At 46.2% G+C, this 17,718-nt stretch overlaps 1 protein-coding gene across 1 annotated transcript; it reads left to right on the top strand.

Moving 5' to 3' along the window:
* Positions 1-11,678: 11,678 nt before the first annotated feature.
* SMIM17 (small integral membrane protein 17) lies at positions 11,679-17,049 on the top strand (the record flags this gene model as incomplete). The annotated part of the gene is made up of 3 exons (XM_080941877.1): positions 11,679-11,820; positions 14,351-14,427; positions 16,939-17,049. 3 exons carry the CDS (start codon positions 11,679-11,681, stop codon positions 17,047-17,049), a joined length of 330 nt encoding a protein of 109 aa, XP_080798003.1.
* Positions 17,050-17,718: the final 669 nt, after the last annotated feature.

The raw sequence follows: 17,718 nt of genomic DNA, 5'->3' as shown, positions 1-17,718 counted from the left end.
CAGTTTCCCATTAAAGGAATTCCTGGCTGGTCCTGGTGGGAGATGTTGTAATGGAAGCTATTTGGGGCACTGAGGCAGGAAGATCACAGGTTCAAGCCCTGATGGGCTGCAAAGTTAGTATAAAGCTAGTCTGGGTAGCTTGGTGAGACCATGTGTGGGGGTTTGAATAGGTTTGGCTCCAGAGACAAATAAGTTTGAATGCTTGGCCCACAGGATGTGGCACTATTAGGAGGTGTGATCTTGTTGAAATAGGTGTAGCCTTGTTGGAGGAAGTATGTCACTGTAGGGGTGGGTTCTGAGGTCTCTTACGCTTAAGCTCCATCCAGTGCAGAATTTCAGTCTCCTGACTGCCTTCAGATCAAGATGTAAAACTCTCGGCTCCTCCAGTGCCATGTCTGCCTGCACGCTTCCATTCTTCCCACTGTGATGATAATGGACTCAACCTCTGAAGCTGAAGTCAGACCTAATTATATGTTGTCTTTATAAGAGTTGCCTTGGTCATAACATCTCTTCACAGCAGTAAAATCCTAAACTAAAACATCATGTCTCAAAAAGTTAAAAAGTGGGCTAAGGATACTTCATAGGAGAGTGCCTGTCTTCTATGCAGCCATCACGCCTGAGACCCTAGGTTCAATCCCCAGAACTTCAAGTAAATAAATGAACTTACTTCTTGTCTTAAAATTCTATTGTTTAAAGAGACATCATGACCACGGCAACTCATAAAGGAAACAATTTATTTGGGGCTGGCTTGTATAGTTCAGAGGTTCAGCCCATCATCATCAGGAAGCACGGCAGCGTGCAGGCAGACATGGTGCTGGAGGAGGATCTCTAGGCAGGATGAAGAGAGTGTGATACTGAACATGGCTTGAGCATTTGAAACCTCAAAACCTACTCCCCCTGACGCTTTTCATCCAAGGAAAGCACACCTACTCTAAGGAGGTCACACCTCCTAATGTCTCCCTGCACACCTACTCTAAGGAGGTCACACCTCCTAATGTCTCCCTGCACACCTACTCTAAGGAGGTCACACCTCCTAATGTCTCCGTGCACACCTACTCTAAGAAGGTCACACCTCCTAATGTCTCCCTGCACACCTACTCTAAGGAGGTCACACCTCCTAATGTCTCCCTGCACACCTACTCTAAGAAGGTCACACCTCCTAATGTCTCCCTGCACACCTACTCTAAGGAGGTCACACCTCCTAATGTCTCCCTGCACACCTACTCTAAGAAGGTCACACCTCCTAATGTCTCCCTGCACACCTACTCTAAGGAGGTCATACCTCCTAATGTCTCCCTGCACACCTACTCTAAGGAGGTCATACCTCCTAATGTCTCCCTGCACACCTACTCTAAGGAGGTCACACTTCCTGATGTCTCCCTAAGCATTCTCATAAATGAGCCTAGAGGGACCAATCTTGTTAAGCCACCACACTTCCGAAAAGATTTTAGGAAAGTGAATTACTTTAAAATAAAAATGTTAACGAATAGTGGCACACACTTGTCATCCCAGCTCTTGGGAGGTGAAGGTTCAAGGTCACCTTCAGTCATATTGCAAGTTTGGGGTTAACTTGGGCTATATGAGACCTTGTCTTAAGAAAAACCAACAAAAGTGTAATAAATAGTACTATTATGTTACATAGTGTAAAATATCCATGAAGAGTGTGTCTATCACTAATGGAAAAACACAACCCAAGGTGAGGAAGGGAGCCTGGGAGAGGGAAGTCTGAGCAAAGTTGGAATATTGGCGTAAGATTCTAGAGCATTCCCCCATCTCTCTGTCCCCCACTCATTCCCTCCCTCCCTCCTTCCCTCCCTCCCTCCCTCTTTTTATCCAAGACTGAATCTCTCTGCAGCTCCAGCTGTCCTGGAACTTGCTGTAGACCACACTAGTCTGTGAGGAGCCAGCTCACTTGGAGATAGAGCTACAGACAAGTGTGAGCCACCATGTGAGTCCTGGGAATTGAACTTGGGTCCTCTAGAAGAGCAGCCCAGTGCTCTTAACCACTGAGCTATCTCTCCAGCCCTCTTAACTTTCTGAAGGAGAAACTCTCCTAAGGAATTTGTTCAGTGACGTCATTTTTCCTGGCCCATCTTCAAAGAACTCTCAAGATCAAAACTAGAGTTCTTTCCTGTGCTACGACCCCGTGTTCAGTAGTTGTAAGAGAGACTGGAGAGATGCCTCTTGATGACCCGAGTTCACGGGTGGTTGCCCATACCTGTGACTCCAGTGTTGGTAGTGAGGGGGTTGGGAGACAGATGGATTCCAGGACTTTGTCTCCACAAGCACTTGTATAAATGATGGTTCGTCCTTACACACCTTCACATACACCACATGTACAAATAAAAGCTAAAATAATACTTGGATGGAAACATGTTGCTTGTTTATTTAGTGTGTGTGTGTTTACACACGAGTCAGTGCGTGTATGCAAAGTCAGAGGATCTTTCCTTTCACCGTGTGGGTCACCTCAGGTCTCAGCAGCAAGCACTTTTCCTTGTTGAGTCATCTCCCTGGTCCCTCAGCAGCAAGCACTTTTCCTTGTTGAGTCATCTCCCTGGTCCCTGGTGGTAGAATGCTTTACTAAACACTCACTTTGCATAAGAAGTGAGTACTAACTCACTTAGCCCTCAGAATAACCTCTGAGGAAGGAAATATTCTTGTTTGTGGAAGGATTGCCTCAATTGTTAACTGATCTGGGAGGAGCTAAACCAAAGAGGGCAGCGTTATTCTGTGGACAGGTGATTTTGGGCTGTGTAGAGAAGCTGGCAGGGATGAGCCTGTGGGTGAACCAGTGTTCTACAGTGACTGCTTTAGTTTCCTCTCTCAGCTTTCCTCACCGATGGACTGTGGCCCAGAACCGTAAGCCATATAAATTCCTTCCTCCCGAGATCCGTTTTTGGTTAGAGTGTTTTTGTTCTCAGAGAAAACTAATCTGATTGATGGTCACATTTGCTCTATTTTACGACAAATTGGGGAAACGAAAATAAAATAAGTTTCCTCAACTACAGCTCAGTCATAATCTTACAACTATTTAAAATTACATTCGTATGTATACGTGTGTATGTTCATGCACCTGAGTGCATTTGCTCAGGTCAAAGCCCCTGGAGCTGGAGTTACAGATGGCTGTGTGTGGGTGCTCCTAACTGCTGAGCCTTCTCTCCATCCATCTGCATTTAAGCATGTTTTTGATGTCATTTCTGAGATCAACTTGGCAAAGGTCTCTGTTGTAAAAGTTGAATGTTGGTGATCATAGCACTGACTTTCTAGGAACTCTGCATGTTAAATGGGGCTTGGTGGCACATCCCTAGTAACCGCAGTGACGGAGGCAGAGGCAGGAGGACCAGAAGTTCAAGGCCACATAGTGAGCTCAGAGTCTGTCTGGGCTATAGATCTGACCTGGGGTGGGGGAATCAAAACAATAAACAACCTGCATGCATCATTTTCTTATTTTTACTTTCACAGAGACCCTGAGAGTGGTGGCGGTTATTCCTGTTACCAGCACTTAGCAGAATGAAAAACAGGCATCGAAATATGGAGTCATACTTCCTAGATGACAGCTCCTAAGTCCAGTTATAGAACCTCAGCGTCTCTAGGCTGCCACGCCTTTGTCCGAGCTCCTTCCAGTCTTCTCTCACCCTAAATCCTTTTTTTTTTTTTTTTTTTTTTCTAAGAGTAGAGAGCCTGGAAGAGGCATGTGCAAAACGCTGGGCGTAGCAGGTGTCTGCACGCTGGTCTGTGACATAACTTAATTGGATGGAGGGCGCACTCCACCTTGGTTAGATCCTTAGGACCTGCACTACATCCGTCGCCGGTCTCTGTTACTACTGCATTCTGTCTCCAGTTTTCTTCAAATTTCTTCAAATGCAGGCTTCTGGCAGGGAGGAGGAGGAAGAGAGGAGGCCGCCTCCTTCTCTTCCCCCGACGTCCCACCTCCCACCCGCAGCTTCCGCGTCTGCGCAGCCGCAGTCCTTGCAGCTCCAGCTCTGCAGTGCCTGGAAGGGTCTGATTGGGGAGGGTGAGTCCTTAGAGGGACCCCGCGGGCGGGAAGGGGGCGGGAGATTGGGCTGGGGGCGTGGGCAGTGATCCGGGGAGGTGCATTCACGTGTGACTGTGCATGCGTGTTTCTGGGGTGGGCGGGTTCACAGTACAGTCTGAGGTATGGGAATGGAGGGTCCATGTGGGAAAAGGCGGCGGGGAGGGGCTTCTGACTAGATTGGGTCCTCTTTCTTGCTCACCTGATTGTTTTCTCGGTGCCTGAGCATCGAACGGGAATTTCAGCAACCAGGGAGAAGGGATCCTACAGGGAGCTTACACTCAGGCGTCTGTGTTCCTTCGTGGGTCTGTGCACATTGTCTCTCCGTCCCCTAAGGGAGGTCCCCAGTTTCTCTGCTGGGCTCATTGCACCTGCGAATTGGTTGCATGTGTGCATGTGTCTGCCCTGCGCTCTGTGAGTGGTATGCTGCAACAGGCCAGGAGCATGGGTTGTTAAGTACCACAAGTGGTGTGTGTGTGTGTGTGTGTGTGTGTGTGTGTGTGTGTGTTAAGGGACAGTCTCAACTCTCCAGAGCTCTGAAGCTGTGATGGAGCCCCCTGCCCATCTGTGCACTGGGGTCATAACTAACTACTAAGTAGGGCCTCCGACCAGAGCGTTCACCCAAGGACACAGGCTCTGTCACTGTTGTCATGGTCGTCATCATCACCACTGTCAAGAGGATTTTCCTCCACCTCACTGCCTCTCATCCTTATCCCTCTGCAGGTGATGGTTTTCTAATTCATAGAGAACCCAGCAGATAGTGAGGTGTGATTCTCCTGGCTCCTCCTCTCTTCCCCTTTCCAGTCACTGAACTTGCAGAGTCTCCTAATCCTCCCCCCCCCCCCCGCCACTGACTCCTACCTGCCTTTTTTTACCTTTTTTTTTTTTTTTAAAGTAACATTTATTTGTATGGGACACAGAATTCAGAGGACAACTTGTGGGAGTTGGCTCTCATGCTGTCAGGCTTGGCAGCAAGTGCCTCTTGCTCACTGGACCATATAGGACCCTCCCACCCACACCTGTAGTTTTCTTCTCTGGCTCCTGCTTCTCAGCCTAAACCTGTGAAAAACCATTGTTCACATAGAAAGTAAAGCAATAAACAAACTCAGTTCTTAGGATACTCTAATACTCCTTCCCATTGATGTGTGTGTGTGTGTGTGTGTGTGTGTGTGTTTTCATGAGTGTGCACACACTCATTTTTTAAATTTTCAATTTGGTTTCAAAAGTCGCCATGTAGGTGAGGATGATCTTGGCCTGATCCCCCTGCCTCTACCTCCTAAGTGCTGGGGTTCCTGGGGAGCATCCTGGTGCTGGGTTTACCAACAGTGCTGGAGACAGTCCTAGGCAAGCACTCTGCCACCCAGCTACACCCCTAGCCCTGGTATGCCCACACTGACTGTCTTTTCAGTCTCCCACATACATCCCAACTCTCACTGAGGCTGCAAACTGCCAGCCCCAGGGTCTACTGTAATCTGACACTGCTGTTTGTGTGCCCTTGGAGAAAGTATGTCACTGTTGGGACCTGCTTTGAGGTCTCTTCTGTTCAAGCTCTGCCCAGTGTAGAGCACAGATCAAGATGTAGAACTCTCAGCTCCTTCTCCAGTGCCATGTCTGCCTGGATGCTGCCATGCTTCCCACCATGATGGTAGTGGACTGAACCTCTGAACCTGTGAGCCAGCTCCAGTTAAATGTTTTCCTTCACAAGAGTTGCATTGGTCATGGTGTCTCTTCACAGCAGTGGAAACCCTAAGACAGTTAGTCTTGAAGGCAGGGTATAGCTTCAAGCCAGCAATGCCAGAAGAAGGAATGTACCCTTTAAACTTTTGATCAATGAGTGTTCTGTCCTATAGAAATCTCAAAATGCCTCCATGAGGTGGTTGCTGTTGTCACCAACGTCTTTCATGGATGAGCAAGTTGAAGTCAGAGAGGTTGTGCGTCCCAGAACACACAGCAAGTGTATGGTAGAGGTAACATTCAAGGGCACACGGTTATTATCTCTGTGCTTGCTCTACCTAATGCTGGCAGTGGTCAGCAGCCAGAAAATTGTAGCCATTCTCTTCTCATTGCACTGCAGCTTTTAAACATGTGAGTGCTTTGGATTCTAACTTGGGTCTTCATATATTTGAATATATAATATGTATTTTTATGTGTAGGTTAATATGTAGTTAATATGCAGGCAAATATATATTTCAAGTTGACCTACATCTGCCTCCATTGTAAATAAGAACAGGAATTTATTTACCCAATTTCTGTTGATAGACATCTAAGTTATAATGCTTTGACTTTTTGGAGACAATACACAGTCTAAGCTGCCCTCAAATCTGGGATCCTGTCTTGGTCTTTGGAATACTGAGGTTACAGATGTTCTGGCTGCAGCCAGAGGTTGTTAAGATTTGTTTTCTGGTCGCATGTAGCCCAGGCTGGTATACTGAACTCTTCCCTTTACCTCCACTCTCTGAAAGCTGGGGTTAGATGACTGCACCACCACAGTTCATCCCACTGTGTGCAGTACTGGGGCTTGATCCCAGGGCTTTGAGGATGCTAGGCAAATGCTCTACCAACTGCCCAGCACCTGCAGTTGATATTTTAAAAATATTTGTATTTTTAAAAATGTATTTGTTTATCTGTGTATGTGCATACAAAATAAATGTTAGATCCTGGAAAAGGAGTTACAGAGTGTCGTGAGCTGTCAGCTGTGGGTGCTGAGAGCTGAACCTGGGTCCTCTGCAAGAGCAGCAGTGCTTGTAACGACAGCCATTTCCCCGTTCCAGTTAACTGTAAAGGTGTACGAAGTAGCTCCAGTTATTCTAGTGCTGTTCTTCTGCGTCCCGCATATGTTAATGTGCACACACAATAGCCCATGTCGGCACACAAACACCAGCAGACGTTTTCCTCAGTTCTCCTCTTTAATGTCATTTAGTTTTGTGCAGTATGTATGTGCATTTGCATGGCCACACCCTCCGAGGCCAGAAGAAAATGTTAGATCCCCTGGGAATGGAGTTACAGAATGTTGTGAACTGTCTAATGTGGGTGCTGGGAGCTGAACCAGGGTCTCAAAACTGCTGAGCTTGGCAGATGTTCACTGTGTGGGCTGCCGTGGCTGGCCAGCAGGCTTCTGGAACTTTGTCTCTGCTCCTCCACCAGTGCTGGGGTCACAGACATGTGCTGCCTAGCTTTTGTTTTTAAAATATAGATGCTTGGGATTTGAACTCAAGTCCTCATGTTTTTTGCAGCATGCTCTACCCACTGAGCCACATGCCGTGTTCCTGAACAGCTTTGTTTGTTAACATAGATAGTAGTACGGTGGCTTCCACTAGCAAGGAGACAAAGGACAGTTTCCCTTCCGCCTTCAGTAGGTGCCGAGGATGGGAACATCGAGTTCAAGGGTCCTGTATATGTGCTGCTTTAGCAGATGGTGCTGTGGGGTTTTACCAAGTGGTTGTTGGGCTAACAGACACTCCCACCAGAGCCTGTGAGTCAGCTTGCTTTTAAAAGCTACCTCTGGGGATTTCCCAGGGAGACTTTCTATCACAGCGGGAGGAGGGGTGCCAGGAAGCCTCTTTTCATCCTTAGTTTTTTACAGTTATAGAATAATAATGCAAGCAAACGCAGCGGAAGTAAGCAGATACCAGACTGTTCTGAGCACTGCTGCGAGGCCTGTCCCACTGGCACCGTTGCTCCCTGCTTCCTAACTGAGGGAGGCACAGCAGCAGAGTGTGGTGTCTCACACCCGCAGCCTCAGTGTCCAGGAGGCAGCGACAGGAGGATCAGGGGTTTGAGGCCAGCTGGGGATATATTGTAAGTTTATAGCTACCCTGAGCTACCTAGGCAGTGTCTAAAAACAAAACAAAACAGAACAAGGTTTGGGGAGTTAGAAGTACATAACGCACGAGCCTGGTGGCCTGTGTTCCATTCCCGAGTCCCATGGAGAAAAGCAAGTGCTGACTCCTGAAAGCTGTCCCCCGATTTACACACACACACACACACACACACACACACACACACACACAAAATAAAAAAATCTAAACCCAACCAACTAAACAAACAACATATACGTTGACACCAAGCTGAGGCATTCTCTATGGTCCCAGATGAAAGCAAGTGTTTTTCTTTCAGGAATTCTTGAGTGGGTCTAAAATCTTTGCCTGTGTTTCTTTAGATGTTAGGGTAAAGGGATGGTGCCCTTTGCTCATGACTAAAAATTATGTGTGCCATTGTAACCAACCAGAATAGAGAAGGACAACGCTGGTGGGTATTTTACGCTTAGTTATTTACTTTTGTGTGTAGGGGTAGGTGGGGTGGGGCACGGTGCACATAGAGACCAGAAGACAATTTATAGGAGGTGGTTCTCTCTTTCCATTGGGTTCAGGGATTAAACTCAGAGCATCAGGCTTGACGGCAGGCATCTTTGCTCACTGACCCAATCTTGCCAGCACAAAGCTATTGAGTGAACTGGTTTAAGGTTTAAGGGTTGACATCATCAAGGTGAAGGGTGAGGAAATCCCAGGACATAGAGAGATTATGACAGAAGCTTCTGGATCTCAAGTACCAAAGTCTCAGACAAGGGTGAAGGCTGGAACAACAGGCAGAGAGCAAAGTGCTTTCTAACAGAACAGCAGGCAGGCTTGCTGATTGGCTGCATGCAGTATGAGGCAAAGAAAAGGCTTCTGGGAAGGGTGGAGGAGTCCTGAGCAAGAATGGAGGACAGGGGAGGAGATTGGACTGGGGGTGTAGCAAGCTGCAATGCCTTGGAAAATGATGCTTACAGTTTGCTTACAGTTTCAGAGTTTTAGATCATTACTGTCATGGTGGGAAATATGACATCATGCAGGCAGACGTGGTGCTAGACAAGGAACTGAGAGTTCTACATCTTGATCCTCAAGCAGGAGAGAGAGAGAGAGAGAGAGAGAGAGAGAGAGAGAGAGAGAGAGAGAGAGAGAGAGAGAGAGACAGAGAGAGAGAGAGAGAGAGAGAGAGAGAAAAAGAGACAGACAGAGAGAGAGAGAGAGAGAGAAAGACAGAGAGAGAGAGAGAGAGAGAGAGAGAGAGAGAGAGAGAGAGAGAAAGACAGAGAGAGAGAGAGAGAGAGAGAGAGAGAGAGAGAGAGAGAGAGAGAGAGAGAGAGACTGGGAGACACACAGGGTGTATCTTGAGCATATGAGACTTCAAAGCCTGCTCCCAAAGTGACACACCTATCCAACAAAGCCACACCTCCTAAATGGCTACTCCCTGTGGAGTCAAGGTTTCAAACACATGAGTGTGTGGGGGCCATTCCTGTTCAAATCACCTCAGCGATAACTGGTCATACAGATAGAAAAGATAAACATGTCATATCATTTATTTAATATAAATTTAGTATAAATTGTATGCCACTTGTGTGTGTGTGTGTGTGTGTGTGCGTGTGTGCACACATATTTGTGTGTTGGGGGGCATGAAGGTCAGATGACAACTTCGGGAGTCATTTCTTAGGTTCCACTCACTTGGTTTTGGAGAGTGGGTTTCTCAGTAGCCTGGGCCTTGGTCAGGGACAACAGTGAGTCCCACAGAGCCTCCTTCCCGGCTGTGAGGTCCACATCCTGTACAGCAGACAATGTCCTGACTGAGCCATCTTCCCAGGCTACGAATCTCACTTATGAACAGTTTTTAGTTTTATACCCAGAGCCATTAGGCTTCTTCTTCACACTTTTGCCCTTTTATTTACTCCCCCCTTAAGTGCAAATTTTAAACGTTGTGTTATATTTCACTATTTAGTTGTATTGTATTTTATTTCCTTGTGCGTATGTGTCATGCAAGCATGCCAGCGGGCATAGCTGGTAGATAACATCTCTCAGAAGTCAGTCCTGTCACACAATTCTGGCAATCAAACTCTGCCTTCAGACCTGGTGGGCAGCCATCTCTACCCACTGAGCCAGCTTGGTGGCCGTTTACTTCCTTTTATTTCAGAAATATTTCTTTAATACACACATGGCTGATGAACACATTCGAGGGGTTAAATAATACATTACAATGAGTGTATTATGACCAGATTAGGGTCATTGGTTGTGTGTCCCTCAGATACTGTGTGTGTGTGTGTGTGTGTGTGTGTGTGTGTGTGTGTGCGCACAGTGCACATGTTATGCATATTTCTTTATACAAGAATGTCCAAAATCCCATTTGTTGTCCTGAAGCATTCAGTTAATTAAGGTGAACTACAGTTACCCCACAGCTATTCCTATTAAAGGGAACTGAGCACTTACGCCTGTTTTTCATTCTCTTACTCTGTCTCCCTCCTCTCTACTCTCCCTAGGCTACAGACTACCACGCCCTAATATAACAAGACCCTTCCACGGCATATATGTTCTGGTTTAATTTCTGTTACTGTAATAGAATATCTTGACAACAGGCAGCTTCTTGGAGAGTTTACTGTAGAACACAATTCTGTGCTACAGTCACATTGATGGGAACTTGAGACACTTGGTTTCATCACATTTATAGTGAAAAAGCAGAGAGAAATGAATGCATTGCATGTTTACTTGCTTGCTGATGCTCAGCAAGTTTCTCCACTCTTACCAGTTTGGCACCCTTGCCTAGGGAATGGTGTCACCCACAGTGGGCTAGGTCTTCCCTCTCAATTAACTTAACCAAGATGATCCCCTACGGACACGCACACAGGCCAACCCAATGTAGACTCATGAATACTCATTCCCTAGGTGGTTCTATATTGTGTCAAGCTGATAAAGCTGACCATCCCAGTGTATAAGTGTTATCGTGAGAGGTCTGTCTTCGCAAAAGTATTTTTGCAGCTATCACACCAATTTCCCCCCCAGCTACTTCAAGAACACCTTTAAAACAAAGTTAGGTATTCCTGGTGTGGTGGCAACCGTTTGTAATTATAGCACTCTGTGGGCTGAGATGGGAGTATTGTGATTTGGAGTCAGAACTGGGCTACACATTGAGTTGTGTCTAGCCTTTGCTATATAATAAGGCCTTGAAATAGACAGAGAGACAGAAGGACTGATAGGCAGGAAAGCACACAGACTTCTTTATACATTTCTGTATGCCATCCCTAAAATCAATAAAGTCAGTAACAAACATTGGTTTCATCAGATCCCCAGTCCACATACATCTTCCAGATTTTTCTTCAGTAAGTATTTTTGTTTCGTAGTGCTCAGAATCTACCACAGGATGGTTAATCTTGATCTAAATTACCAGCTATGATGGCAACTTAGAATCACTGTGGAAACCCTCTGGCTATGTCTACGAGGATGTTTGCAGACTGTTTAACTGATTAGGAAAATCCACCATGAATGGCACCTGCAGTCAAGGGAGTGGGGTACAGGGCTGAATAGAAAGGAGAAAGTGAGTTAGCACTACCAACCACTGCCTTCTGCTTCCTGACTGTGCATTCCTGACCAAGCGATAGGTCGCTTCTTTAAACTGTGAGTCAAAAATAAAATCTTCCTTTTAAACCTCTGAACCATCTGGGCCCCTGCTATCTTTCTAACATTCAGCACCATGCCTGGCACCCTTTACTGAATGACTGTGTGTCTGTCAGTCCTTAGGTTTTGAACCCAGTACCCGAGGAACTCTACAGGACACTGGAACAGGAGAAGTTAAAAAAGAAGAAAAAAAGCCTGCCTTGGAAGCCACGCCTCCTCCTGAGGAGATGCAGAGTCTCAGGACTGAGCAGACGCAGGGACTACTGCCTCGGGACAGCAGGGCTTGGGAGAAACCATGCCAGTCCATCTTCCCCAAGGACTGGGAGGCTGTGGAGGTCGGGGCCTCCAGCTGTGACAGTGATGAGAAAGGTGAGGGGTCCTGTGGGAGCTGGGCAAGGGAGATGCTCGGCAGAACTTAGGAGACGCTGAACATCTGTTCCGTCTCTCACTAATTTGTGGAATGCTGAACTGCTCTTTTTATTTTTTTTTCTGCATAGTATTTAGTCACTTGATGCAAAGCATATATGAGTTCATAATTCTGTAGGTCAGCAGTTTGATGTGACCTCAGGGGACATTTCTCCTGTTGTCTGTTTTTTTCACTTGCCTGTGGGGTCGTAGGGAACCAGCAGAGCTGTTCCTTAGAGGGCTTTCCTCACACATTGGGTTAGTTGACAAATCCGAGTACTCGAGCCGAGCCGTGTGTCTCCAAGAGGTTTATTCTCATGGGTCCTTGGAGTGTAGTGAGGAACAGGGAATGCTGGGATACCTAAACACTTAAACTTAATAAGAATTGTGTGTGTATCAATGAGCAAGTATATGCAAGTACCCACAGAGGCCAGAAGAAGGCCCAGGATCCACTGGAGCTGGAGTTAAGGGCAATTGTGTGCAATGTGGGTGCTTTTAACCACTGACACTCTCTCCATCCCTCCATCCCTCCATCCCTCCATCCCTCCATCTCTCCATCCCTCCATCTCTCCATCCTTCCATCCTTCCATCCCTCCATCCTTCCATCTCTCCATCCTTCCATCCCTCCATTTCTCCATCCCTCCATCCCTCCATCCTTCCATCCCTCCATCCCTCCATCTCTCCATCCTTCCATCCCTCCATTTCTCCATCCCTCCATCCTTCCATCCCTCCATCCCTCCATCCCTCCATCCTTCCATCCCTCCATCCTTCCATCCCTTCATCCTTCCATCTCTCCATCCTTCTATCCCTCCATCCATCCATCCTTCCATACCTATTCCTTCCATACTTCCATCCCTCCATCCCTCCATCCTTCCATCTTTCCATCCCTTTATCCCTCCATCCTTCCATCCCTCCATCCTTCCATCCTTCCATCTCTCCATCCTTCCATTTCTCCATCCATTCATCCCTCCATCTCTCCATCCTTCCATCTCTCCATCCTTCCATCTCTCCATCTCTTCATCCCTCCATCCTGCCATCCTTTCATCCTTCCATGTTTTCATCACTTCTAGGCACTGAACATCTCTTGATCACTTTGACCACTGAGCATCTCTCCAGCCCTCCTAGGTGCCTTTAAAGCCATTGCTAGCAGCTTGATGATCCTACGTGAAGGCAAGGTCAAGACCAGAATCAATAAGGGGTTGTATGAACACACACACACACACACACACACACACACACACACAATAGCGAACCCACAACTGAAGTTACTAACAAGAGCATGCATGGGCAGAGGTGATATTGTGTTGTTAGACCTGCAACGATGATTCAGGCCCTCACCTCTACAAATTATGCATCTCAAATGTCAGAGGTGTGGTGGGCTTTAAGCATGTTTTTAACTGTTTTCTAGAACACAGGTTGGCTTAGGAGGTCAAAAGTGAAAGGAAAGAGGTCAGTTAAGGTAGACCCCTGGGCCAGCATGCCAGATCAGTGTTTGCTGTTAAGGCTGATGGTCCAAGTTTGATCTCCACATGGTAGAAGATTTCCAGAAGTTGTCCTCTGATCTACACTCATGTGCTATGGTGTGTGTCTTCACCCACTCCTCGAGTGTTAAAGGAAAATAGAAGTAGACTCTATGCTGGGCATGCTGGCTGACTACCCTGGGCATGCTAGCTGACTACCCTGGGCATGCTGGCTGACTACCCTGGGCATGCTGGCTGACTACCCTGGGCATGCTGTCTGACTACACTGTGCATGCTGGCTGACTCTTCTAATCTAGTACTTAGAAGGCAGGAGAATGGCTTATGAGCGCGAGGCTCACCTGGCTAAGAGAGAGATTTCCAAGCCAACCTGAGTTTCATAAAACAATCTCTGCTCACTATTCAGCTTAGGATTGAGAAGGGTGCATAGGTAGTAACAGTGTGGGAAATTCTTCCCCAAACCTTCTCTTGTGCAAGATTCTGGAATGAGTTCTTTTTGTTCCCTCACTCAGCTCCTGGCTGGAAGCCCACCAGGAAACATTACCTTCTGGACAGGTAGACGGAGGAACCCACCAGATGGCCCAATCTTAGTCATGTAGTCAGCTGCAGGATCAGAATTCAGGCCTGATATGTTACCAGCCACACATGAACCGTGTGTGTGTGTGTGTGTGTGTGTGTGTGTGTGTGCACTCTTGTGTATACTTTTATATCTGCAAATAAGTTTGTGTTTATATGCTTGTAAATGTGTGTATATACATATGTATATTTGTGTGTATGTGTTTGTATGCATGTATAAACATATATATATATCTGTGTGTATTTGTGTGTGCTTGTATATGTATGCATGTGCTTGTGTGTATGTGTATATATACATGTGTATATGTATGTGTGTTTGAATGTGTCAGGTCATTGGTAGAGAAGGTAGAGGATGCTGTGGAGAAAGCTTGGGGACCGTAGCCTCCGAGTCTGGCTGCGAATTCACAGCCCTTCTCTTCTCTGCTCCTTTGCCTTCACAGATCTGTCTTCCCAAGAGACTGGGCTGTCTCAGGAATGGAGCTCCGTAGAGGAAGACGACGAGTCAGAGGACTCCCAGGTATGTATAGGAATTGTTTCCTTTATTATAAATGTTACCCTGAAGATCTCAGTGAGCTGTTACACTTCCTTCCTCAGCCTGGAATGACTTCACTTCTCAGAAGTTCCAAGTGCTCTCTTGTGGGAGACATAGTGGAGGGTCCCTGTGCAATATGTGTGTATCTTTATGTACACAAACCATCCAAAGCTTTCCACTCACAATCCATCCATCCGTCTGTCCGTCTGTCCATCCATCATCCACCCACCCACCCATCCACCCATCCCCTTTATGCAGTCACTCCCCCTCTCACTGAAACCCTGGGTTCTATTTTCTGCATAGCAGGAATCTGTAATCTCAGCCCTTAGGGAGTAGAGGCAGGAAATAGGAAGGTCAAGGGTCATTCTTGCCTATGTAGTGACTTTGTCAGTCTTTATGAGACTCTGTCTCAAAACAAAACAAAACAAACAAACAAAAACCAAAAAAATTAACAAAAACAAACAAACAAAAAAACCCCCCAAAACCAACCAACCAACCCAAAACCAAAATCAACCAACCAGCCAAAAACTCAAAAGCCTTTTAATATGTTTTTCCTCAGTAATTAATTAATTAACATCTCAATTTCAGCTTCCTGAAACTTGATATGCCAAGGCTGGTTGGGATCACTGTGGAGAAAAGGGGATGGGGAGAGGGAGGAGGTGTAGGAGAGGAGAAAGAGGATGTAAAGTAAAAAAGCTTTATTTAAATAGGGTAATACCGAACACACACACACACACACACACACACACACACACACAGAGAGAGAAAGGGACAATGAAGTTAGCATTTGTGTCACTGCTTCCACAAGCCCTGAAGGTACATGAGAGGCAGGATTTATTTTGGGTCACAGTTTCAGATGGCTCCAGTCCATCAGCTCAGTTAATGGAGGTGGGAGCATCTGGCAGAGGCTGTTCACCTACAGGGAAAACTAAAGAGGAAGGAAAACAGAAGCAGGACTCGGGCTTTGTATAGATTTATCCCCAGGTCTACTCCACTCAGCTCGGCCTGTGTCCTGAAGCTATCAGCCGCCCAGAACAGCACTGCTGGCTGTAAACATACCCAAAGCAGGAGTGTGTAGGAGATGTCCAGACTAGACCATGAAGAGCACTTTCTGCCCTGGGAAGGGAAAGCCGAGTACGTGTATTCAGAAGAAGGTATCTGAGGTTGGAGAGACGGCTCAGTGCTTAAGAGTGATTTCCGCTCTTCCAGAGGTCCTGAGCTCCAGCACCCACATCAAATACTCACTGGCACCTGTAACTTCAGCTCTATGGGATGCGATGCCCTCCTCAAGCCTTGTGGGTACTGCATTTATGTGTACAGAACAAAGTATCACCAACATGCTCACACATACATGTAATTTAGTATAAACCTGGGCGTAGAGAGATGGCTCAACAGTTAAAAGCACCAGTTATTAATGTTAATTGAACCACAGGGCTCAGGTTTAATCCTTAGCATCCACATGGCAGCTCACAACCATCTAACTCCACTTCCAGGGGATCTGAATTCCTCTCTGGCCTCCGAGGGCACCAGGCACACACACGGGACACAGACATACGTGCAGGCAAGATGCTCTCCCCACATATAATAAAAAATTAAAAGTTGACAAAACTAGACTGGACTATTTTTAGGGAAAAGGAAAACAGTTGTCTGTGGAGAGAGGATTTCGTGATGATATCTTTGGCTACAGTGATGGAAATGGAAGGAAGGGGTTAACTATGGAAATGCTTCGAAGGCAAAGCCAGCAGCATTTGCTGATGCCTTGACTATGGGTGGAGGATGCTGTATTTTAGAGGAGGGGTCTGAAGGAATGACAGGGAGTGCTCAGAGGAGAAGCACTTAGCAGGAGTGAGGGATGGAGTTTGGATTTTCAGAACCCACGTAAATTCTGGGTGCATGTGGCAATCTGCCTGTGATTCTAGCATCTGATCGTGTAAGGCGGAGACTGGGGAATCCCTGCTGCAAGTGGCCTAACTACACTAGCTTATGTCACCAAGTTCCGGGTTCGACTGAGAGCCCCTCCCCCACTGTATAAGGTGGAGATCAACTAAGGAAGATGGCTAATGTTAACTTCAGGCTTTCACATGCATGCAAATGCACACGGATGCACACACATGTAAACATGCATGCCACACACTATAAACATGTGAGAAAAAATTCAGGGTGGCTGTTATATTTACAAATTAATACAATAAGGTTGGAAATTTAAAAGAGGGGTTGGGTCAAGAAACACACACCTGTGTCACAATGCTGAGTCTTTCTATACAGTGATATTTTGCAATTTTCACACTTTATTTGGAATTTTTCTTCCAATCACAGGTACGTTGCTTGCTTCCGTATGTTTATCTAATACCTGGTTATCCTGCCATGCAGTTTTAAACTCCAACAGCTTCTCTGCTGGAAGACCCTTAATCATACAATCATATTTTCCAGTGGTTAAGGGTGTCAACCTCCTTCCTTTCCGGTGCTGATGTTTTCTCCTCTCTCCCCCTCTTTTAGGGCTTTGTGGAGTGGTCCAAGGCTCCACAGCAAACGACCATCGTGCTGGTAGTGTGTGTGCTGTTCTTATTCTTGGTTTTAACTGGGATGCCCATGATACTCCACATCTAATGACCACGGCAACCACCGTATGGACACAGGAGCCTCGTGTCATGCTAAGACACCGGAAAGGATACTGAGCATTAAGACATGCCGTTCACACATCCATTGAGATGAGTTTATAACCATTTGTAATTTACTTATTTGAAAGATTTGGTTTTGATTATGTAGATGTGTGCCTCTCTGTGTATGTGTGTGCTGTTGTGAGTGCAGTGCTTGAAGAAGCCAGCAGAGGGAGCTTGAGCCCCTGGAGCTAAAGTTGTAGGTAACGGTGAGCGGCCTGATGTGAGAGAGCAATGAGAGCCCTTAACCGCTGAGCCGCGCCTATAGCTTCGTGAGGTGATTTTCCCCATACACCTTTTTAATTGTGAGGTTTCTGTATTAAATCTATTTAAATGAACACATCATTGGTTATAAAAACACATTATTTTGCACACTATCGAGAAGTTTTGTATACTGCTGAGAAAGAAAAAAATGTAAGTTAGTTGTAAGATATTATGAATTGGAAGATATCTTTTCAGAGAAGCTAAAAAATTTGCAATTTGAGATTAGTGTTGAACCATCTGTGTCTTATAAAATTATCATTGTATACTTTAACATTTTGCTTGCCTGTATGTCTATGTACCATGTATGTGCCTGGTTCCCGTGGAGGCCAGAAGCGGGTGTTGGATCTCTTAAAAC

The sequence above is a fragment of the Micromys minutus genome (assembly GCF_963924665.1).
Source record: "Micromys minutus genome assembly, chromosome: 30".
NCBI lineage: Eukaryota > Metazoa > Chordata > Mammalia > Rodentia > Muridae > Micromys > Micromys minutus.
Note: the sequence above shows the minus strand (reverse complement) of the source record. Positions and strands in the feature narration are given on the sequence as shown.